This window comes from Trematomus bernacchii, unplaced genomic scaffold (assembly GCF_902827165.1).
Source record: "Trematomus bernacchii unplaced genomic scaffold, fTreBer1.1, whole genome shotgun sequence".
In the NCBI taxonomy this organism is placed as follows: Eukaryota; Metazoa; Chordata; class Actinopteri; order Perciformes; family Nototheniidae; genus Trematomus; species Trematomus bernacchii.
The window spans coordinates 5,768,019-5,793,439 of NW_022988098.1; the positions used below are offsets into that span (position 1 = coordinate 5,768,019).

General features: G+C 40.8%; 1 protein-coding gene across 1 annotated transcript in view; it reads right to left on the reverse strand.

Annotated features, from left to right (window-relative positions):
- Positions 1 to 7,703: 7,703 nt before the first annotated feature.
- Positions 7,704 to 25,421, reverse strand: part of cntn3b (contactin 3b) — a 56,881-nt gene continuing 39,163 nt past the window's right edge. Inside the window, exons 11-23 of the mRNA XM_034121823.1 lie at positions 24,918 to 25,068; positions 22,847 to 22,974; positions 20,690 to 20,865; positions 17,707 to 17,824; positions 16,299 to 16,457; positions 14,770 to 14,919; positions 13,185 to 13,255; positions 12,582 to 12,816; positions 12,048 to 12,157; positions 10,664 to 10,850; positions 9,290 to 9,402; positions 9,024 to 9,189; positions 7,704 to 7,945 (exon numbers count right to left, since the gene is read on the reverse strand). Of these exons, the coding sequence (XP_033977714.1) occupies positions 7,854 to 7,945; positions 9,024 to 9,189; positions 9,290 to 9,402; positions 10,664 to 10,850; positions 12,048 to 12,157; positions 12,582 to 12,816; positions 13,185 to 13,255; positions 14,770 to 14,919; positions 16,299 to 16,457; positions 17,707 to 17,824; positions 20,690 to 20,865; positions 22,847 to 22,974; positions 24,918 to 25,068 (1,856 nt within the window). The 3' untranslated portion in view covers positions 7,704 to 7,853. The remainder of the gene's footprint in view (positions 7,946 to 9,023; positions 9,190 to 9,289; positions 9,403 to 10,663; positions 10,851 to 12,047; positions 12,158 to 12,581; positions 12,817 to 13,184; positions 13,256 to 14,769; positions 14,920 to 16,298; positions 16,458 to 17,706; positions 17,825 to 20,689; positions 20,866 to 22,846; positions 22,975 to 24,917; positions 25,069 to 25,421) is intronic.

The window sequence follows — 25,421 nt, forward strand, 5'->3', positions numbered from 1 at the left end:
AAAATCAGGAGAAAGAAAATATTTGGCAAAGGTTTCTGAAGACTGAGTGCTCGTTGGGGGTGTAAGCACAAGGAGGTGATGCCATTCAGGAGCTCTTAGTAGAGAAATTAATCTTGGTCCTTTCAAACTGAATGCATTAGATTTGCCTTTTACCAATATTTTTTGAGGTGCATATATCAGACGATAATTTTCTTTTCTTATCTTGTGCCCACGTTAAAGATTTCCTCTAAAAGCTTTGCTCCGCTGGTGTCCCCACACAGTTTGAGAGTGATGGATGGAGCTTGCGTCAGATCGCTCATTCTCATATTGTTCTCTGGCCACACAGGGCAGATACCCCCTCATTAATAAAACCTCAGTGATTAATTTCCAAACCTCCCTCTTGTGTCCCATGTCGTCTGCAAAAAAAGGCGCCCTCCTAATTAGTGAACACTGAGTTCTAAGAGCCCAGGGACAAAGAAATACATGAATAGAAAACTCACGGTGACAGAAACCTTTCATCTGCACCTTAAGTCGCCTCCTAAAGATATTCCTAATTAAGAAGTCTAAATTCAAGATTATTTTGATTTACTATATCCCCACAAATTATGTGACACCTTCAAGTATCATAATGGTATCAAACAATGTTTTTTTTGTGGTTTTGATACAATTTTCAAGCCATTTTCACATGATGACACAAACATACAAATTAAAATGTAACTACAGAAAAAGAACATATGATATCTGGTCTCTGTGTTTAACAATTATAATGCTGTGTCCATTAAAAAAAGAGGCCTTGTGACAAATATGACCTGATCCTAAGACTGAGGTTAAAAAACATGCTGATTTTTATGACTTTTCACATATTATCGTTCTCATTAACTCACAGTAAAGCTGCCTAAATCCTTTGGAGATTGGCAGTATTGTTAATAACAAAGATCATCACCATGAGCAAATACTATATTCGGACAAATTGGGACTTAATCGTACATTGATATAAAATAGGCCTGAATTTGAGACATATCAGACTTATTTGTTTCTTGCTAAGGATTATGGGACATTGATACTGCTCCCAATTATGTCTAATAAGGGGGGGCAAGTGGAAGGTTAGCTTAGTTACCCGATGATGTCAAAATTAGAAAAATGAACGCCAGTTATCATTCATGTTAGCCTGAAAGGGTGCGTGAAAACGTGCGGCAAAGAAAACCAACACAACAGTGGGTGTTTCTCAATGTCGAGGAAAGCTGCTCCAGAGCCACTATTTCAAGCATACTACGTCATCGAGTGCCGCCAAAGGACTGTTCCAATGTCCAGCATACTTGGAATTCTACCGAGCCCGGCGTACTTCGTTGCGGGAAATTTCGAGGCTGCACATGTGTAGACTCCGCGGTCTTAAAATCCCCACAATGCTTTGCGCACGGACCAATTTCCAAATCTTTGGCGGAAATCGCGCTCCATTTAAGGCGGGGCCTCGCATATGACGCACACCTGCACACCTGTTCCACAATTCTTCGTTTTCCGAGGCTAGCAAGAATTCTTGCCTCGCTTCTGAAGCAACTGACTCTGAGGTACATGTGCTACCAAGCAAGCCTCCTCAACATTGAGAAACACCCAGTGTGTCAGAAGGAAGAGTGGGTGTTTCTCAATGTCGAGTACATAACGCCCCTTGCCACTCTACAACCAACCAAACAGAGTCTCCTTAATATGCCGCTCTATTTAACCTGCCAGATATCTCTCTATGCTTTGTTTGCTGCTGCTATCGCTGCAGCTACTTCCACGTCGCTGCTGCTTGACTGCCCCACCACCACCCCAGCTTCCACCCCAGCTTCCACCTGTAGGCTCGGGGGGTTAGTTATTTAATCATCACTCATCGTGCTATGTATATCTGTGGAGTGATGATGCCCGAGCCTAGACGCCAAACTCAACTATATGCTGCTTCTAATAAACATGTTAAAGAAACACGTGAGTTGTCTGACTGAACTAACAATACACAGATAATGCTTACACTGCTACTACAGAGCAATTACTGCTGCTACATTGGTGAGACAAAACGTTAAGTGATCTTCCTTTTTCAAATCCTTTTAAATGAGTATAAAGTGGAGCTTATGAAACAGCCCTCCTGTTGTGCTATTCATCGTATTATTCATCGTATTTTAAAAACAATTTCCCCGCACTGAAGGACATTAAGCTTAAGTATAAACAACAAGCACAAGAACACTGAGCATTAAAGAAATCCTTTCATATTTGTCTCATTAACAGGACATTCAGCGGTTGTTGCATGCATCATAGATCTTCAAAGATACTGTAAAACCGAACAAGGAGGCCAACAAGGGGCCAAAGAGTAGATATTTCTTACATTTCATCACTAGTTGGAATCACACAGTGTGTAACTTACAGACGACCTCTGGTCAGAAATAGAGAAACATCTCTTCTTCACAGATACTGTGCCTGTGTGGGGCTAATGATGGGTAAAATGCACAGTGGAGAAACAGAGCAAAGCTGTCCTTTGATGAATCGGGTGATTATGTTCTGAAACACTCCTTTCACTCTACAAACTGCTTTGGCATAAAGTAATCCTGTTTAGATCTCGCTCTCTCAAACGCCGTGCTTTGCCATTGATGTGAGAGCCACACAAGCAGAGTCTGCCTCCGATTACATAAACTGGCAGCTTTACTTCAATCAAGTATTTATATGATGTCACCATTACTGGTAAAGTTAATACATCTCATTTGCACATTGGATTTCTCTTGATATCTCTAAAGCCCTGGCAATTACCTGTCATGAATAATTCAACTGCCAGGTCTATAGATCTATAGTTCGCACTATATACTGCTTTAAAATGTTGTTAGGAGTGCTTAAAGGGCCCATGTCATGCTTTTCCGGTTATTACCCGTCCCCTTGTGTGTTATGAAGGTTGTTATGCATGTAAACGGTCTGCAGAGTCAAAAGCCCTCAAAGTACACTCTCTAGCGAGTAAAACTCTAACACAGAAAAGACCTGTCTATGCTGCCCCAAAACGCCTCGTTGGAGATTTCTCATTTTCCATTGTTTGCTTCCTGGGTTCTGTGACGTGTGAACACCCAAATCAACAACAAATGACCGGTTTGGCCCAAATGGACCAATCCGTGGAGCACCTCACACGCCAGGATCCCTTGGCTAACTAACAGGGAGTCCCCATTGACTTGCATAGAGCTCGCTGAACGCTGGTAATAGACGAGTTGGGATCGCGGAGAAATGCTCTCCACAGACCCATTTTCACAGCGTTATAAACCTTTTTCTTCCTCAATATCAAGCCACACTTATTGTTTTTACTTCGGCTGTGAGTGTTTTTGTGTGCTCAGGATGAGTTTAGCTTGTTCTCGCTGTATTGCCGACCCGGAAACCAGCAACGAGCCTCGCAACGTCCCGACCAATCAGAGCACACTGGGCTCACAGGGAGGGGGGGGGGCAGGAGCTCCAACAAGCCGTTTAGGACAGAGAGTGAATACCTGGTGATGAATACACATATACTTTACAGAGATGCTGTATGAGAAACCAATGTGATTTTGGAAAATTGCACAATTTAAATCTATTCTAGTAGACCTCAACAATGGAATTATGATCAGTAGAAATGGCCATGACATGGGCTCTTTAACACTGGGTCATGCTATTGATTTTAAGTGTAATTTCTACACAGAAACATGTTAAGATTTTGACCTGTAGAAAAAACATGTATGTTGTCGTTCTTAAAATGATAAGCACAGTTCTTGTAAATAAATCTATGTCTTAAATAGACAACATTTGTTCTGTAAGTACCAAAACAGGTTGGGTGGTAAGGCAGACACAGGCAGACATCCCATTGGCTGGAATAAACATTTTTATTAAGTTATAGTTTTAGAAAAAAATCCAACACAAATTCACAAACAATGATCAACATGCACAATTTTAGTATACAAGACAAAACAGTTACTTTTCAATATGAAAATGCCACTCTACATGTCAGTATCTCACAGAGATCATTGATTAATACAGCAGTATTAAGGTCGGAAAACACACTATATAAAAGCAGTAAGGTTGTCTTTGATGGCCATGTTTAAAAAATATATGCAAGCTATTTACACTGCACCAGGTACACTCTTTTCTAGCAATACAAACCACAGAAACCAATCTAACCAAACAGACCTTGTGGATATAAATAGATATGTTGTTGTTCTGTGATCAATACACTTCAACCCTTCAAGCTGATGGCTCTGATCACTTTCTAGATTTTACTTTGTAGTATTTATTAAAGCACAAGGCCAGAAACTGTAGTTTTGTTTTTCTGTGCAAGCAAGAGCAGAGGTAAGAAACATTAGGCTTGTTTACAACTATGTAAAAATTATAACAGTTACACATCTTAACACTGTGAATAGGAATCTGCCATCTTCCAATTAAGTTACCTTATTTGGATATTGACGGAAATATTAACATCACTCGGATCAGGTATTTGCACACACAACTCACACACAAGCTGATTTGTGGCCCGGTCACACCAGAAAGTGTCACAGCGATGGTAACCTGCACGTCTTTTTGAAATGGGCTTTGTTAGAATAACTACGCACAGGGATAGTGCTTGAGATACTGTAGCTGTTGAGCTAACGGTAAAACATGACAGTGGGAAACATGCCAGTCAGTCTTTGTTCTTTGTTCTCTATCATTAAAATAAACTCCCCAAGCTGATGCTTATTTCCCACGTTTTATTCCATAGATACTATATTTTTATACCATCAAACCCAGTTTCATAACTTGTCCTAAGTCTTACTTTTTTGAGGAGCAGGGCCAATTCTGACAGAGGATGGGTTTAATGTTAAATTATTAATGCAACACAGCAAAAAAAATACTTTAGCTTTCTCCATTTCGAATAATCTGGCTTGTCAAAAGGGCTAGGTAATGTTTAACAGCACACAAATTAAACCTAAATCGAAATTTACAAATGTACTTTGCCAAATGTGCATCTGCTGATTGCTGCAATTCCATTCCAAAGAGGTTTACTGTTTAAGAGGACCAGTGTGTAGGATTTAGTGGCAAATAGCCACTCAAACTAAAGAAAACAACCGCAAAGGAGAAGATATGGAGGCTTAACGGGCATTTGAGGTGAATTGGCGCCAATTACCTTAATCTGTTACCTGAAATTAAAGACCCTGTCCAGGTCTGCTGTAGAGACATGGCTGTCCTTGGGAAATAAAACAAAGTTGTTATCTAGCTTACAGTTTCTTTTAAAATCTGGGTATAAAAAAATAAAAAAATGGGAGATACACGCAAGCTTGGCTACTTAAAAATCCTGGGTTCGAGCAAGACGTCTTGTGTTAAGCTAATGATTATTTGGTCTGACCAAACGAGTCTCCTGGATTTTAAACAGCACTTTTAGGTATCCATTCAGCTCCCTTTGAACACACAAGCGAGGTGGTACCAAAAAAGTAATACATACCCGGTATAAAGTCTAAATAAATCTACAACTTTTGCTAATTGAAAAACTAAAAAGATCAACTCTAATTGTATAGAACTGTGCTGCTCTGCTGTGTATCATGCAGTGTGAATGCATGATTAGTTTCGGATAACTAAACATTATCGTATAATTAATAGTGAATATCAAATTCCATTGCTGCTAATAGATCACCCTAAATCCAAGACAATGGTCCTTCTAATGCTGGTGTGACTAGGCTTTTACGCTATTGGAAAGACTGATACAGCAGTGTTTTGATATGTAACTTAAAAAAATCAACCAGCCAATCAGTTTCAGGTTACTGCTCCAAATCTACCACTACACTACAAAATACTTTTAAAAACAATGAAAAACTAGCTAATACAGTGAAATGTCTAGTAAAAGCAAAAACCAAAACACAAAAAAAAAAAATGCCTTTTGAAATAGGGATAGTGCTGATACATCAGTGACAGTAACACAACAGAACGAGTGCAAAAAGAACGAGACCATCAGTCAGTCAAGCAGCTGAATTGTGACAGCTGTAATAATGGGGCAGGAAAATCAATATCCCATTGACTGGTCTGCAGCAGTCTAATCAAAGAGCGCAGAGCTTTATGAAACCATTCAAGGAGCAGATAGGACAGCCTGATTACGTTGGCCGTTTGGACTTTTTTACGAGGCCTCTGGGGTCTGCACACCTGTTCAGACGGCTAAGTGAGGACATCCAGTCACCTTGCATCAATTCCTTGTGCTTTCATTCGACTTTGAGGAAGTAGGGGGAAAGGGAGTGCAAAAAACAGACGACGACAGACTCCAAGCTAATGACCGTACACAGCCCCATGTTCGGCAAAGGCACAGTAATGTGTAGCAGTTCAGCTGATCCCTTCACATCCTCGTGAACTTCTTCAGGACCCCAGTAATCACACCTCGGCTCTTTCTTGGGTGGCTTTTGACAGACTCATCCACGTGACAAAATGGCATGAAAAGTAGTTCACTCAGCAGCGCAGCAATGCTCTTCAGTCTGGTATGTGTCCAATAGGCGGTGATGGGGTGGGGGTAAAATTACAACTATCTATTTTGCTCCATTTCCAGTCAGGGCACTCTGTCTGCGGTATCCGCATCAATTATTCTGATGCCTTAATAGCTCATAAATTATGTTTCGGATGGAGTCAAACATTTATTATACCGTAGAACATATACTTGGACCAACATTTCCGCCATATATCTCAATCCATCGCAGCTTTCCTAAAGCGTCAACACTTTTTGTGTAATTGAATCAACAGACTCTTTCTAATAATGGGCTCCGTGTACATTCTGAGTTTTCTGTCCTTCTGAACTAACTTCTTCAGAAGGAAAAGCAAACAATGCCTCTTCTGCAACATACATCTTTCCCAAAGGAGAAGAAGAAAGAAGTGAGTGGGTGGGTGAGTGACTAGTGAGCTCTAGTGAAGGCACTGTTATCCTTTAGTCTATTGTGCACTGGGTCAGCGGGTCATCTGGGGTATAGATGGTACATGTTCCATGATATGATATACGTATCTAGAACACAGGTCATCTAAATGTAGAGGAGGAACAGTTCACTTGGGATATGCTTGACATAGTAATACCGCAGGTCTCTATCTCCTGCAATCCCAGCGTTTTAGCTAGACTGAGGGTGAGGAGTGTGATAGGCATTTATTATTTAGAGGAGCACGAGATGGCAACATGCCAAGATCTATCAGGGTACTGTGGAGAGGGCCTTAAGCTCCAGAGACTGCACGGCTCTCGAACAGACCTAATATTATCTCAGTATGCAGAGATAAGAGGGTTTGAGGCACAGTTGATCAATTTGCTATGCATCCTTCATATATATGTCAACGCCTGGAAATTTGTTAAGCCTGTAATGGATGTTTCTTTTGGCAAAAGCTGCATGTGATAAGGATATTAGCTGATGTTCTGTCAATGGAACAGGTTAAATTTAAGATTTTTGAGACAGTAAAATAAGAATGAACCCAATGAATATAGATTAATCGTCTGTAGAGAATTTGGTTTTTAACACAAATTCTTCTGAGTATATAGGGTTAAAGAAACCATCAAACAAGCAGCCTGTCACCTACTTTGGTATGGACTTTCTGTGTACAATGGGTTTTAAGGCATTAGTATCTACAAAGATACTAAGAAGATAAGTCATGTGGACATCATAACTTCTAAAATGAAACCTAGAGCACGGTGGCACTTATGACGCTGTAAGAAATACTGAAAGATATCATGCACGCAACATCTTCACGTCTCTGTGTGATGGCCCTTCAAAACAAAGTGGCGTGGTCCCTTTAAGAGATTGGCAGAGTCCAGTGCTGTCCAGTCTTTCCCAGTTCTGCCAATGAAGTCCGGGCCTTGTGCCAGTCCAGAGAAAGGGATGGAGGGGGAGGGAAGGCGCTCCGAAGGCTCTGATCAGACATCACCAGGCGGAGCAGAGCAGTGCGCTGATGAGGACTGAAGAGAGGACCAATGGGCCGAGGCCAGTCGCTCCTGAGCCTCGCGCTCCCATGCCTGCAACCAAAAACCAGCAGAGCACCTCGTGAAAAAAGCAGAAATACCCCTCAAATCCAGAGGTGGGAAGTAGTGGAGTACAAATACTTCGTTACTGTACTTAAGTACACATTTCTGGTATCAGTACTTTACTCCACTACTTCTTTTTCTGACGACTTTTTACTTTCTACTTCTTACATTTTCCAAACAGGCTGGTTACTTTAGTTTGAATGTGTGTTTGGTGGCGTGATCATTATTATTTAGAGTCATTGCGTGCCTATTGATTTGAACACGATCCGTGTATCCATCATTTCCTGGTCTTCTCTAAAGAAGAGGGACCAATGAAAACGTTGTCATGTTGCCGTTGTTCAGCATGGAAACATTCATTAGCTAACAATGACATTATTGTTCTATTAATATAAAGGGAGGTCAGGTACTCTTTAAAACAGCTGGTAGTTATGGGTACTTTTTACTTAAGTACATTTCAAAGCCCATACTTCTTTACTTTTACTTGAGTAAAGAAGTTTAGTCAGTACTTCTACTTTTACCAGAGTATTTTTAAACATGAGTATCTGTACTTCCACTTGAGTAAAGGATGTGTTTACTTTTGCCATCTCTGCCCAAATCAAATGAACAAAACTCTGCCGTGCTATCCTCAAAATCTCTGACAAGTCATCATAAATCAAAAGGCCAACTGTGACTTTTTCCCATATCTACATTATTACTGACTTTCAACAGGAAAGGCTTCTTAACTACCATAGGAAGATAAAGTTGGTATCATATCAAAGAGCGGAGCAGCAAACTGAGCCGCCTTACCATGTTTGCAGAGCAGCGGGATGGGAGCACAGAACTGCTTTATATGCATCAGCGCTGTGCAGCCAGTCAACAAGGAATAATAACCCAATGGCAGAGATGGATGACTCCGCGCACACATTTCTAAAAAGGTTGCTTTTCTTGTACTCGAAATAAGTCTATTACACATTGGAAAGGGAGGCGATGAAGCCAAATTAAATGTTCTCTCTGAATTATTGAATCCGCAGTTTTATCAGGGATCAACAGGGAAATGATGTGAAATAGAGGAACACATCAGTCAACTCACTTAATTTATGGATGTGGATGGGTTCGCTGCCCACACCTTCGCCGCCCTCACTCATGGTCTTGATCTGAATGAGATAGTTGTCATAGGATGAGAGGCTGAGCTCCACAGTGGTCTTGTTGGTGGAGATAGTTCTGATGTCATTGTTGCGATGTCTTTTCAGCAGGACCTGAGCCGAGAGAGGGTGACGCAGAAAAATGAGCTAATGCAAAAGCAGTCATCCCTGATTCAAGAGATACATTAGAGATTTGCATCGAATTGAGACCCACCAAGTATCCAGTGACCTTTGACTCTGTCTCAAAAGCAACGACAGGATCCCAGTGCATCTTAAGTGTGGAGCCAATCATGGTCCATTGTATGTTGAGAGGAGCCCGATCTGGTGCTAGAACAAGAAAAAAGGGGTATAAATATATAACAGGATATTCTGCAGCTTAACTGTTTTCAATGCATGCACTGAAAATTGTACAGATTTGTTCTTCTTTACATTAGCTCCACTTCATCACTCTCAGTTTGCATAATACATTCAGACTGCAGCAGAGCGCCAAATAAAGACAGACTGAATTCAACAGCGGCCCTGAGAACTCAACACACTTTAACTTAGAAAACACATGCAAATTGACAACATGCAAAGCATTAAAGAGCAAGGCAAAGTGAGAAAACACAACCAAATACAGAAGAAATGTGCTGAATTAGCATGTGTTTAATTATTTAGTTGTGTTTTCCGTTTGCAGTCCATTTCTGTATTTGTCTTTGCAGTCCATCCCTGTATTGCATATATTGTTGCTGGCTAACTCTTTCTGTATTCAAGCTAGCTGCTAGAGACCTCGCAGTCCTGCCGTAGAGTCCAATTGTTTACCCTCTAAGCATTTAGAGGCAAAATCTATTTGCATATCTGTATTTCTATTCAAATTTGTCTAAATCCTGCTGTTTTTTCTACATTTGTTTTCTTGTATTGCCGGGTAGAAATCTTCAAATACAAATTTGGAAAAATCTGGTTTGGGGAAGTATTGTGACAGCGCTGAAGAAAGGTCTAACTTCCCCCATTATCATTATGTTTTATGCCTTTATATCTTTATGATCAAAAGTATTTTCATTAAGTTTCTATATTTTTGAAACAATCACAATCGTCTTATGCTCAGCTAAGCAGTGCCATTACAAACTGGTAGCAGAGATAGCATAAACGGAGGAGAATGGTGCATGACTAAAGTCAATGGCAGGCTTAGAACTACAATCTACAACCAGTGAGTCAGTCTTAGGCCACCAAATATGTATTTCTTCTATCCTTAACTTTACTATCCTGGTGTCATGAATCACCGGTTACTTTTTCCTTCATATTGCAGAAAGCTCTTATCCCTACATTTGAGGAATTTATGCACAGCAGTTTTCTTAGATTGTACATATTGTACTTGCACATCACTTGTGTCACGGTAGGAATGTTCCACTCAACACATTGATCACTTTTTTCTTCTTTTTTTTCCCAAAAGATCCCTTGTCACATTGGATCGTATGAGCAGAACAGACAGAGCTGAAGGAATGCTATGCCTGTCACGTCGAGGACAGTTTGACGTCATCCGAGAGGGGGACATGGTTCATGAAGAGGACCATTTGGAAGTAATTTAAATGGCTGTCGGTGAAGGACTCACGTGGTTTCTTTGTGGTGGTGTTGATGGACGCAGACTGTGGCCCAGAGCCGCCCGTATTGAATGCAGCCACACAGAGGTAGTAGACTGTGTTTCCTTTCAGCCCCGTAATGTTAACCAGCGTGTAGTTTCCAGATATGCGCACTTTGCCAATAGTGTCAGGCTTGGTGTCGTCTTCCCAGTACATGACCTGTTTGACGGAAAAAAGTCACAATCATGGGCAACAGCCAATGGTGCATTTCACTGGATTTTTTAAATTCATATTCAATCGTGAAATATGAAACGCTATATATTACGGAAGGGAATTGAAGGGAAGGCAGTGAGTAATGATGAGCAATGCGTTTTTCATAGTCTCAATTACTAATGCACAACCTCCCAACCACCATATGAAAAGGGCATTAGAGGGTCATATGATAACTGACCCAGAAAGCAAAATACATGATTATTGCCTGTTTTGTCCATTAAAACAACCTCAGCTTGTGCTTTTGCCTGAGAAAAATGTAATATAGTAAATCAATAGGTTATGGATACATCTTGATTCAGATTTCTAAGCATGCTCTGGGTAAGATACAGAGTTTGCTTTCCTTCAGGCCTCCAATTGCAGGTAAAGCGATATTTGATAAACCAAACTAACTAATTTGCCGCTCGCTTTGGGTCATCTTCAATATTCAATGTGTCTACTATTAAGTGATATAAGAGGTAAGTCAATTAATAATTAAATTGAAATGTGAAGTCTGCCCTCAGGGATACTATTCAGTTGCATTAAATGATTGTATTTCCAATTTCTTTTCAATTAAAGTTCTATATGAAAAGCCCTACCGGTACTATTAGGTTTACGGTAACGTAAGCTGTAATTATGATGATTACATTAAACTGGAAGTGAAAGGCTGAGCAATATATATGCGCGATGCACAGCTCCATAGTGTTGGTGGCCTATTGAGATTCAGAAGCTTAAATCCTCTTCAATACCGTGCTGGGAGAAACAAGTTCTTTTCTGAAAGGACAATGTGGACACAGCCATGGCAACTGGAGAGCTTTGTGCGGAGGGCCAGAGGTGACAGATATTGAAAGAGCACCGGTGGGAGATGGGGGGGGGGGGGGGCAGCAAATCCTCTTTGCATTCTTAAAAGGATGAGGTTTTTTATCTTATTTTCCTCCTGTGGGTTTTGTGCTGTTGATGCACCACCGTTTCGTGGTCACTTAATTATATTATTACATTTAAAACAAAATCCTTGCAGAGCTACATGAGAAGAATTAGTAGAATATTACAAGAAAGAAAAAGACAGATAGTTTCAAGAAAGAATGGTTATGATCTGATAGTCACGCAGCAAAGAGAAGGTCAATTATCATGTTTTTTAAAAAGGGAGAGAATGATTTTCCGAAGTACCTCATATCCGAGCACTCTTTCCGATATCGCAGGAAGAGCTTCCCAGATCACTTCAATTTGCACCGCAGACACACTCCTGGTCCTTACCCTCTTAGGAGACACACCGGGGACTGTGAAATATAGAGTGTGGGTAAGAATCCCAGACATTCATCCAACACCATCACACACACGATCAGCAATACAAGGAAAGGCACAGAACAGACCAGTAGTTTCACTGAGAAGCTATTCCCCCCCTTTCTCTTTTTAATGGGATCTATGACTGACATAAGGGAAGACTATCTGCCCAGCAAATTCAATTAACAGAATACCTCCCTGACAGCGCCGTGTGGTAAGTGTCAGCTAGGATTTCCTGTAATCTACCAGCATGATAACTAATATCAAGTTGACATTTCTAGCTTAGAGGGGGAGGGAAATAACCGCAGTGGGAAAATAAATATCTCCTCATCACTACGATTCAAGGTCGTAGTTGTAAGGAGAGAGATTATAGCTTATTTAAGCATCACTCTGCTGCCGGGCTGTGAAGTCTTCACGTACCTTCCTCTGCCGAGAACACGGTGGTGATAGAGCTGAAGGGCCCCTCCCCTCGGTTGTTGAACGCCCCCACTTTCACGTCAAATGGCGAGAACGCTGGGATGGTGTCGTTGCGGAAGTCGTAGCGATACACGCCGGGAGTGGAGATCACCGCCCGGGTCCACGTGACTGTGCCCACGGGTCTGAAGGCGATGATGTACCCAAAGCCCTCTCCGTTCTGCAGCTCCTCGGGAACAGGCTGGGAGCAAAACACAAAACTATAGTGATATTAAAACGCATACAGACAGAGAAACAGACAGGCCCGTCTCTGCGCTGCACCTCCACAAGGTCTTCTGGGATTAGACACAGCCCGGTTCTCTGCGGTTACCACCCAGAAACACTCAGCAATCACCTTCCGCCTTATCTTTTCCTTTGCATGGCCATGTAATTGTGGCTAAAGTGCAAAACTCTTCAGAGCAAGTGCTCTCTTGCACTCGGTGGCTGAGCCCGGAGGAGAGGTGTCTTGCTATAATGTGGGCCATAAAATTGCTCTGTTCAATTCTGCACAATTAAGCAAAACCATTACCCGGCGATGGATAGAACAGTAAAATGTGACAGATGACTTACCTCCCATGTTATCACTAATTCAGACTTTGTGCCGCCTCCACCTCCGACGTCAGTGGGAGCTGTATCAGGAACTGAGAGGTAAAACCCAGAGGAGAGCAATTAGAACGCAGTTTACAAAGCCCCACAACAAGCATCAACTACACTTGTAGCCTCATGACAAGGCTGCCTGCTGCAGATACTGTTTTCTATTTTACAGCCAACAAATCCCTGACTCGTGTTGAACACAAGGATGTGCACTTCAGCGAAAAAGTGATATTGCCCAAATGTCACCATGCATAAACACGAAGCCAGATACGTAGTATTTTGCAGATGACACTCAACTCAACACTTCATTCCCATTCCTACTCAGCTGTTTGTGCACTGTAGTGTGATGGAAATGCTGAATGTGTAGGTGGGGGGGGGAGGGCCTATCGTAAGTGGAGCATCACATTTAATGTGTTGTACCAGCAAATGGGTGTTGAAGCATTTTGAGACCTATCTGATATCCTACCAATGTAATGTTGGCCATTGGCGTAGTAGCTTAGGAACTGAGAACTCGGATTTCTATCCAAACTTCATTAGGATACCTTTATCTTTTTTAGAGTCCTCCCTTGGCTGCTAACACTCATGTTTTCAAACTCTGTCTCATGCTCTCACACTAAGGCTTGGCTTGTCCACTTCTCACAGATTAGTCAGTTTGACCCCTGACTCATCATGTCTACACATGAAAGTGGCCTTGGGCCAGACTCTGAATCCCAAATTGCTTATGATAGCCAGGCCAGGGGTTTGCATGGCAGCCCCATCCCCATTGGAATGTGTGTGTTAGTATATAAGAGGCCAATTGTAAAGAAAAGCGTAACATAAGTGCAGTCCATTTACAACTTACCTTGACAAATGGAGGCAAAATAAAAGGAAGTGACCAACCTTGACACCCATTGATTCAGCTAAACCATTTATATAAGCTACCTCTCCACATAGCAAAACACTCAACATAAAGCTTTCCTGCGCAGATATAAGGGCTCTAGACTTGTCACGCGCACTTCAATACAAGTAAACCTTCAGACAAAGTTTGTGAAAGAGCAGTAAATACGTCAAATAGAACGCTCAGAAATATTAAAATCTTATCTGAAAAGGTCTTAAACGGAAAATGCTATGCTCACAATAATGGCTCATTCGAAATAGCCAAAGGGAATATGCTTAGACTGATACCAAATGTATCCAATTAGGTTGATTTGTAAGGTAGCAGCCATCCTCATGATGAGTTCTCATTTCCTTTCCTCAACGTCCAAAACTTTTATTTTCAGCAGGCAATTGGAAACTTGGCAGTGTGATATCCATGTAAACTTATGATTACAAATGAGTAGAGTTCTATGGTTGAAGATATCATTGAATCCATAGGGAAATCAAGGGAAGAGTCAGATTTTTCAATGGTAAGTCAACATTTTAAAATCACTACATTCCTTTATCATCTTTTATCTATGTGTTTCATTGTTGGAGGAGCTCAGGTCAGAAGAATTTCATTGCCCTTTCTACACTGTAGCTTTGTGCATATGACAATTAAACCTTTGAATTTGGGTGTATGCATGAAGTGTAAGATTTCACATACTGGTATCCTCTGTCCTGGTCATGGCCGAGGCTGGACTAGGCTCTCCGAGGCCCACGGTATTGCGAGCCACTACCCTGAACTCGTACTCCACCCAGGCGTTCAGACCGGACACCGTGGCCGTCAGCATGTTCCCGTTGACTTCCTCCGGCACTGTGAACATGGAATGAGTTCTTTCAAAAACCATATTGTCACACACAGAGATGGCAAAAGTACTAACATCCTTTACTCAAGTAGAAGTACAGATACTCGTGTTTAAAAATACTCTGGTAAAATTAGAAGTACTGACTTCTTTACCCAGTAAGAAGTATGTGCTTCGAAATGTACTTAAAGGTGGGGTAGGTAAGTTTGAGAAACCGGCTCGAGATACACTTTTTGTTATATTCCATGGAATGATCTTAACATCCCGATAGCAATGAATATCTTAAGTGCTTTGACAAAAAATCCATAAAAAAATGTCATCTGTGGAAGCCGTAATACTGTAAAAAGCACGACCAATCATTTTAGCCGGCCTGGCTAAAATAACTGGATAGCCTACCTGCCTGTCAGCCTTCCATCTGTGCACAAACTTATCTTGTGCCCTCATTGGTCATGTGCGCGTTCGTGTGTGTTGGAGGAGGGGCTCTGTAAGGAAGTGGCAGATTTTCTCCGGTTGTGTATTTTCAAATTCTAGCACACTCGAGCTGGTTTCTCCAAAATTACCTACCCTACCTTTAAGTCAAAAGTACCCATAACTACCATCTGTTTTAAAGAGTACCTGACCTCCCTTTATATTAATAGAACAATAATGTCATTGTTAGCTAATGAATGTTTCCATGCTGAACAACGGCAACATGACAACGTTTTCATTGGTCCCTCTTCTTTAGAGAAGACCAGGAAATGATGGATACACGGATCGTGTTCAAATCAATAGGCACGCAATGACTCTAAATAATAATGATCACGCCACCAAACACACATTCAAACTAAAGGAACCAGCCTGTTTGGAAAATGTAAGAAGTATAAAGTACAGGTATTTGTGTTAAAAATGTAAGAAGTCAAAGTTTATTTATATAGCCCAATATCACAAATGTTACATTTGTCTCAGTGGACTTCACAGTTTATACAGAATATCAGTATGACAATACGACACCCTCTGTCCTTAGACCCTCACGTCGTACAAGGAAAAACTTCCAAAGAAAAACCCCACAGTTTAAAGGGGAAAATGGGAGAAACCTCAGGGAGAGCAACAGAGGAGGGATCCCTCTCCCAGGACGGACAGACGTGCAATAGATGCCGTGCGTAAATCGAAGAGATAATACATTTTACAGCATAGGTAGACCAAATGTTTGGAAGTCAAAGTAAAAAGTTGTCAGAAAAATAAGTAGTGGAGTAAAGTACCAGAAAAATGTACAGTAACGAAGTATTTGTACTCCACTACTTCCCACCTCTGGTCACAAATGAAAAAAAACCTGTTTCCCCAAGGGGATCAAAGTACCTTACATCTACAAGAACCCTGATAAATACTACATGCAGACAGCGTTTCATGGTACCTGTATCCACAACCTGCCAGCCCACAGTGAAAGGAGTCCTGGCCTGGATGATGTAGCCGGTGATGGGGCTGCCATTGTCCCTTCCTGGAGTCCAGGAGAGCTGGGCAGTGCTGTCTGTGATCTCCTCCACCGACACCTTGTCTGGAGGACCTGGCGGACCTGAATCAATCATACAATAAAGAGGGTGAATTTGAGGTGATCACCCATTCCAAGAAGCCTCCCCTCATCAAACCCACTAAGACGTGTGCACCTTGTTACATATCAAGGCCTCCGTGGTAGCTTTAATTAAGGGCTACGTCCTTGGTGTGTGCATGCGGGGACTTTTCATTCACTGCGTGTGTGATGTGCCACGCTACAAAGTGATTACTGGGATCGCCAGCAGTGGAAAGAGACAGTGGATGGGATCATTTATGAGAAAAGGAAAGAGGGGCTAGATTGGAGAAGACACTAGAGAGAACAATAAAAGAATACAGAGAGGGGGAAGAGAGAAGCGAGTGTCTGTGACTGTTAAGCGCTATGGCTTTACTATGTTGCTGTTGTTTGCTCAGCTGCTCAATTATTTAAATGCTTTCCATGATATTTTGCCGATGTGTAAATGAGCCAATTATAGTCATTTTCCGTGATAAACATTGCTGTCTCAAAGCACCTGGGACCACTATTACAGTTTGCTAAGGGCATGAATACCAATGTAAATCACCGGAGATAAGCCCAGTGCACAGTGAGCCAGATTCACCAAACACATATTAACAAAGCTACTCACACACATGTCAGTGTTAGTGTGTGTCTATCATTCTTTTTAAATCCAGCAGCACATATATAATGTAAACAGAAGCTGACATAACTGACAGAGGTAGCATTCGTCTGTTTTCCGCACTGTATCTTAAATGAAAGCCTAAAGGTTTTTCCAATCTTTCAAAACTTCTTTCTCTTTGAATACTTGAATATATGCTTAACCCTTAGATGCACGAGTGACTGGACCCTACACTCATATGTGTTTTTATGCCATTTTTGTCATTTTGGTTAAAGAAAATCACTTGTATAATATTTTTCACTATTTATAATTGTAGACCTTATTTTTACATTTTGAAAAAAAAAAACGAAATTGCATGCGGGTGATTTCTGACCCACTTATGGAAGCTTGGGGTAGTAATACAAAAACTACAATTTCTTAAAATGTATAACATTTAAATTTAAAATGTGAATGGCATGATATCCAAAACATGTTTTTTGAGGAATAGCTGGAATATGAAATGATAAAAAAATGTAATTACAAAGATACTCTAAGAAAACCACCTCACCGGGTCAAAAAAGACCCACTTATGCATCCAAGGGTTAAATGTCTCGTGATTTACAGAAAAATATAAAAGGCTTGATAAAAACATGCTTTTAATTCAAGTGGTTATCTTACCTTTCACAACTAAGATGGCAGAGGTGGACAGGCTCTCCACATCAGTGTCAATAACGCAGACATATTTTCCTCCGTGGTTCAGCTGGATGTTACGAACCATTAGATCCCCTGATATACTCTGGAAAGGAATATGATCGTTGAATACAAAAAATAAGGCTAAGTAAGAGATGCAGTGTTATTTCATCACATAGATTTAGGCTCTAGGACCTTTGAAACATTTATTATGCTTTCCACAATCACATAGTCTCCAGGCTGCTGCTGTTTGCATCTCTTCAAACACCAACAACAGACATGGCAGATGTACTCGGCACAAATAATGCTTTTGGCTGTCCTTCAGGCGCTACCTGACCAACCAGCCCCCCCCCCCCCCAAAACCCCTACAAACAGCTAGTAGCTAGGACACACAAAACAAACACAGTTAATTGGAAAGACAATCCTAATTGCTCTGTAATAACATTATGCTCGAGCAAGATATGAGTATAACACCAAGCAAATATGTTTTAACATACGTTGGATGCATGTTTCGGCTAAGAGAGAACATAATACAACATCAGGAATAATATTAGTATCTATTTCATCTGTTTACGGACATTTCTATTATTTATGGATGCAAAGCCGTACAATTTCAAAGGATAAGACTGTTGTTTTCTATATTTCCTTAATGTCAACAAATCTCATTAAAAGACTAAAAACCAACAGTGCCCTTGAATGTCTACTTAATACTTAATATCTTTGCTACCCTGTTTGTGCTACTCAGCCCCGAGCTCATTGATTTACACTGAAGACTTTAATTGTTGTTATTTCTTTAAACATCACTGGATATCATTTATTCTTCAAGGCAAAATAATATCCTGTAACAGGCGGACACTGTAGTTAAACTATTGTTTTTCTTTAGTAGACTTTGCTTCATTTGTTGTGGACTATTTTAAGCTTTGAATTAGCACATTCGGTGCTCTTATGTCTACTTTATTACCTACAGCAGTAGTAAATTGTATGTGATATTAATCTTAAAAAACAACAGTGCCCATGCTGAGTGTCCCAATTGTAATGAAGAAACAGCACAAAAAAATCCTCAAACAAATCTTGTTATGACCCCGGTTGGGTTGTCCCTTACAAAATCAATAATTGAGATAAACAGGGCAAAACCTTTTGTTGCCAAACCAAATTTAGGGTACTAAATAACACTTTAACACATGTCTACTTATAGCAATATTTTTTAGCTTGGCAACCAAAGACAACCACTCAAAAACTCACTGATCTAAATAAAGGACTACATTCTCATAATGAAATTGTCAGTCCCTTTAAAATATCGACCGCATTAACAAACTTGCATTCAGTATACATTCTTCTCCAGTCACCAAAAGTTGGGTTATTTCATTATATTTCAATAATTTAAACACTTTCAAAGTGTATACAAATGTTTTGGATGAGAATAGAGGTCAAGAACGGTCAATAACTACTTGACTTACTTTTACTTTATTGAATAAAGAACAAACAAGGGATTCAATAGTAAGATAGTAGGTACTCTATTACTATTGGAATCACATGACTGAGTAATGTTTTTTTTAACTTTTTTAAATAATACCTAGACCCTGTATAAGGAGCATTTGGTAGGATGTATTCATTGTTGGTGTTGGTCCTTTGGTGGAAGTGACTTTCATTTTTGTGTTAACACATTAACCCATTTTGACTGCGTGGAAATCAACCTACTGAAACCCGACAACTGAAGTGGTCTTTTCACAAAACATGTCAGCCTGTGAAGAGAAGACTGTTGTTCTTTAAACGAGTCACCTGGGGCTGCGCCAGGTATACTTTCTGCTGTCAGAGCAGATTTCATCACCCCGGTAGTGATCATAGCTCCCAGATGCAGCACCTGCAAAGGAACGCCTGTGGTTCTCCACCTCCACCTCCACCACCTGACACAGAGGAGCCGAGTCGAATGGCACTTCTACGCGGCCACGGGCAAAAGAGACTACCTCTCCTACTCTCTTTTCTTTTCCCAACTTTCCTTTCATCTTCTTTGCATTCGCCTGACAGGGTTTACACGCCACTCTGCCATGTCTGATTCTCTCTCTAATGTCAGCCGCCACCTGGCCAACCTGGGAGCTTATGCTCGAAAGCAAGGCGTCCTACCTTGGCAGGAAGGAAGTGATGAGGCAGATTTGCTTTAATTATGTTAATTAATTCATCAGAAGCTGTTGAGCGGGGGGCTGGTAATCTCTCTGGACAGGGGAAACAGATTCTATAAAAACTATATCTCATTATATTTATATGCACAGTTCAATGTCATTAGTAATTTCCATTTGCATTCATAAAGATATGAATTTGGCATGTCCACAACACATGAGGGCAACCTTTAACACGAACGGCAGGGATTGGACTGCTGACCTTGGATGATAAATGGCACCGTGTTCAAAGTCATTTCAAGCGTGACAAACTCTGAACAATTTACTTTAACCTTCATCAAAAGGAACACATATCCGACAAAGAGTTGTCATTTGTTATTATATCAGGGAATGAGGATTTCAGATGGACATTTTCTGGTGCCATGCCTGCTGCCGACTGACTCATTACTCAATTATTTCGGGGGTTACGGTTCACAAATAGGTATGCAAATTAAATTAAAGCAGAGGAAGGTGATAAGAACATGTTCTCCCTTGATGAAGGAGAACTGGAAGTTTAAGGGATGAAAAGAATAAAGACGTAATAAATGAAGACTCTTTGTAGGACTGAAATGGCGTTAAACAGGACAGGGTTTGAAGGAATTGAACTGATATGTGTCTGTCTTTTTTTTCTATACTATCCACTGCTGACCACTGTGAAACTGTTCTAATGGACCAGTCTTGGCAAAACAAATTATTGCTTGGTGTCTAAGAAGACCTCAGCAGGGCAGTAGAGCATAACCTTGCACATAACACAGTATGTCCCAATTAATCCCAAAATAGCCCGAATATAGCTGTGTTTAATGTTTGTGATGACTCACCCCGCCCACTCTTTCAAAATGATCGCTGTCTCGCTGGAAGTCGATGAGCTGGCCGTTGAATGCCCACGAGAAAGAAACATCCAGAGCTGGATCGCAGGCAATCTGGCAGGGTAACACGATGCTCTCGCCAACAATAATCTCCATGTTAGTAGGCCTCATGGTGATCCTGGTGGGCTCTGGGCAGACAACAGACGACAGAGTACGCATGTTAATATGGCTGCCACGGGAACCTTTAACATCGCCGTGACCTAGGCAACTGCCATCTCACTTCAATTCACGGCTAAATCAAGTCACCATCATTAAATTACCCACGGAAGTGTGCTTTTCCTGATTTTTAATAAGCACTTACATTCCAGGCCTGTCCATTAGCAACATTTTATGACATATCAGGTTCACACTTTATGTTCGGGCATCAATTTGAAGGGAAAATGTTTGAAGCGGGATAACAAAGATGGGAGCGCATTCCCACTGGTGGCTATGGTGGATTGGAGGCCTCGTTGTGTGTTGAGGAAAGGTCACAGTAATTAAATTCCATGACATTAAATGGTTCAGCTGTCAGTGTATAAGAAGAATAGAAGCTAATGAGAAAAATAGGTCAGGTGGCTACACACAATAGATTAATCGCGAGGACTACGTGGACGTGTTATGTCATGGAAATTATAAATATGGTGACACGACCTTTAACTAAATCCAGGATAATGTTTTGCTGCTTATTCAAATGTTGTTTTGCATAATGTATACCAGACATTTTAATTTGATAATAACCTTGGTTTTTAACGTTACATATGCAATTTACATGAATATAAATGAGGACATTATCAAGCCATAGATTGACAAGAAATCATTGACCTTTAGTTTTGAATAACGTTTGCTTAACTCCGGCCTCGATAAGAATTGTCCAATCATGTCTGTTTAACCAAATCCAGGTACAGTGAGGCTGGAAAAGCTTTAGATTCCTTTAAAAGCTGAAACTGTGCATAGGGATGTAGAAACAGTAGACTTGGTATCTCAAAAGAGTAGAGGGTATATATAATATTAGGCTGAATCTGTCTGCATTACAAAAACAATGCTGCTCTTTTGTTTCCAGTTCACCTACATGTTAACTACTAACTTTTCTCTAGACCTTTAACCTTCAATCTTTTTTGCAAAGAATATTAATATGATATAAGAGCACTGCTTAAGCATAATGTGATTTATGCCGCTTTCAAATGCATTCTAAAAGTGAAAGAAAGTTTTGGAATAGGCATATTTATTTTCTTGAGTTGGATAAGGAGATCTGTACTCTAACGTCAGTAGGCAATATTGAAAGCTACTGCCAGAAGCCGGCTAACTTAGCTTGGCAAAAAGATTGGAGAAAGGGCGAACAGCAGCTCGCCCGATCGTAAAGCAATACAATGTTTTATAGGGAGCATATGTTGGAATACTTCTTTGTTGAGACCCATTTCCTGGTTACAAGCAACACTGAATGACCATTGATATAAATAGTCCAACCCTTAACCCCGCTGAAAAAATACTAGCTTAAACGAACATGATACTGTATGCTGATTTGTTAGCTTCATGGGTGCTAGCAAATTGATTGTGTTAGGCAACTAATGGCAGAAAATACAAATGTTTGTGTACAGACACGCAAGTGGTATTTACATATTCTTCTTCAAGTGCTACTTCATTTAGAGATATTGTCCAAAGCTGATATGGTCAGCAGTTGTATTTTGGAAGAAATAGAAGGCTTATTACATTACATGTCACTTGTTAGACGCTTTTATCCAAAGCGACTTACATACTCAATACTGTGGGCAATCCCCACAGGAGCAATTTGAGGTGAAGTGTCTTGCCCAGGGACACAACGACATGCTGACTGCAGTGGGGTTTGAACCTGTGACCCCCTGATCCGAAAACCAACACACAACCCACTACACCACACGCTTATAATAAAATCTACTAATAAGGCTTGTCATTTGACCTTTTAGACCCAATTGTTGATTGTAAATAACATGAAGCTGCCTTTGTCTTTTCAGTTTGAAATCAAGAACCCATTGTTTCAAGTAACCTTCAACCTTGAAAGGAAAATCTACCCATTGTTATCAGTGTTAATGTGCTTGAATATAAAGCATAACATAAGCACAGCATAGTTACATCAACAAAGGAGAAAAGACTCACCGGTGATGAGCAGCCTCCCACTTGTGCTTGCTGTCCCAAACTGATTCTTAGCGATGCACGTGTAGATGGCTGCATCCCGTCGGGTAACATTGGCAATCTTTAAAGTCCCGTTGGGAAGCAAAGTAATCCTGGAGAAGGCAGAACAGATTTGACTGTATGGACTAAGGTGCAGAGTGTACAGTTTGTATTGCATCTGTCTGTATTATTTTTCCATGTGGCAGTTTTTTTTTTTTATTCTTTGTGTATTCTTGACAAAAAAGATTGAAAGCCTCTGAAGCACTATGACCCTAATGCTGCTTTAAAGCCCCCCACTAAAGCTCAGGAAAATGAAATTCTTTGACGCAGCAGGCAGAGTGACCCATCACCCTCACTCAGTGGCGGGCTAAACGCTGGGACACATTACTAAATGAAGAAATATTTTACAAACAGCAACACTGAATAACCCAATGAATAAATCAAGTGTGCTTCACAGGCTTTATGTTGCTAAGGTCAGAGAGGAAGCTTTCATGCAGGGAACCCAATATATCTCTATTACTGTATATATGAGAGAAGGCAATTATTGTCCGGCAAAAAAGTACACTGCGTTTATTTAGTGACCAACAAAGAGTGATCAAGACAAAAAGGTACATTAATGAACAGTTCACTTTAGTTGAATTATCATAATCACCATGTATTGGGTTGTCAATTTTTATAATATCAATAAATATAATAATGCAAAGTTCTCCATTGGTTCACTACTGTTAAGAGTTCAAACGTGTATACTTGGTAATTGTTTATGTTTGGCAGGGTGCTACGCCATAATTGGTGCACTTCACCCAGGTAACTATGTTTGTGTCCCTCTTGAAACAAAAGTAAAAAGTACTAAATCATATTGTTATTCTGAAGGAAGTCATGTTTCTTTCCCGTAACTTCACCAATTATTTGTATTTCTTTAACATTAACATATCCAAATAGTTCTGTTTCATAGTGCTTAGTAGAAAGGTCACATGAGCACTGCCACTGTTTCATAATGTAGTATGTTGTTTTGGGAGACAGTGTCTATACAATAATTTTTACAGCATGACTGCCTGTGAGAAAACACTTCCCATCCAGTGTCTGCATACATCCAGTGTGCACCTTGAAACACTATGTGGGCTTCACATACAGTGTGCTAAATGTCAGTCAGCTTGGGAATTTTACCAATTTTCTGCAGCTATAGATGCAGCTTCCCATCTGGAGCCTCAGTGTTGTTTTGACAAGACGCTTTGCTTATACTGTTGCTTTCAGACCTTCTTTTGTATAAGCAGTATTGGCGTGATGCAATGTTTAGAATTTTCTCTGTGGGCTGAGATGTCTGTGTTTCTGTTGTTCTTATTCAGTGTGCCCTGCCTGCTTGTGTGTGTGTTTGTGTTACAAATTCTCAGTGTGTGTGTGCTGAGGGTTTAGTCACCGCTTTTCTTCTTCTTCCAATGATGAAAGTTCTGCTTGTGGATTGCTCATAATGTGTCATTTCTTGCCTCTGATATTGTTTGATTTCTTCACCTTTTAATTGGTGCTTGGGTATTGTGTGAAACACTTTCAGCAGGTCTCCCTTGAAAAAGAGATCGTTGATCTCAATGGGATTTTTAACCTGGTTAAATAAAGGCTACAAACAAACAAACAGTAGCTCAACAACAAAGAAAATGAAGCACCACTTTCAACCACTTAAGTGGTGCCTTAAGTTTGTCCATTGGCGGCATAATGTCTGCACTGAGTTTGTAGTCTAGTGAGCTGTCTCTTTGTCTCTATTTAAAAGCTTTTATCTTCAGCATGCCTCCATTTACTAATCTTTTATGGTCTCAAACATTTCATGCATGCAGTGTGGATATGACCAGCTGGCATCGTCATCCCTTACACCGAGCTATTTGCACACAAGGATGCACGCAGCATATTAGCCATTTGCAATTTTCTTGGTGGGTGCTCTGCTCTCATTCCCCTCATTAGCCTTCCCTTTTATGCATCTGCACAAAACCCAAATATACTATTCAAACAAGTCGTTTTGCAGTGAATGTGAATAAATGCTGAGGGATATGCATTTGGACTTTTATCCTACCTTTCACTTCTCTGCAGGATCTCATTCCCTTTCTTCCACAGGCTAATTGCTGGGGGTGAGGCCTCTGGCTTGCATTCCAGAGTGACTTCGCTTCCTGAGCGGGCTTTCAGCAGGGCCCTTAATGGACTTTTGGAGAAACTGGGAGGTGAAGCTGTGTGTTGGGGGGCAGAGAAAGGTGTAAGATTAAAAACTATAGGCAACCTGTACCTTTGCAGATCAGCCGTGCCGTATCGACATCGACTACCTTTCAGCTCTTAGTGAGAGCGGCTCAAAACCTCAGCGTGAACTCAGCAGAAATGCCTTTTTGGCTCAAGGCTATATGAACCCGCCTGCCACCCCACCCTTCAATGCTTTATCACATAATCCACCCTCAGCATGCTTCCAACCTGCACAGCTTTTGGCTGTTGCCCACCCTCATCATCACATTTTGTCAGCCATCATTTGGACCCCCAAGTGTCATCACATGCATCAGGACAGAAAATGGATTTGTCATCGAGCCAGTCA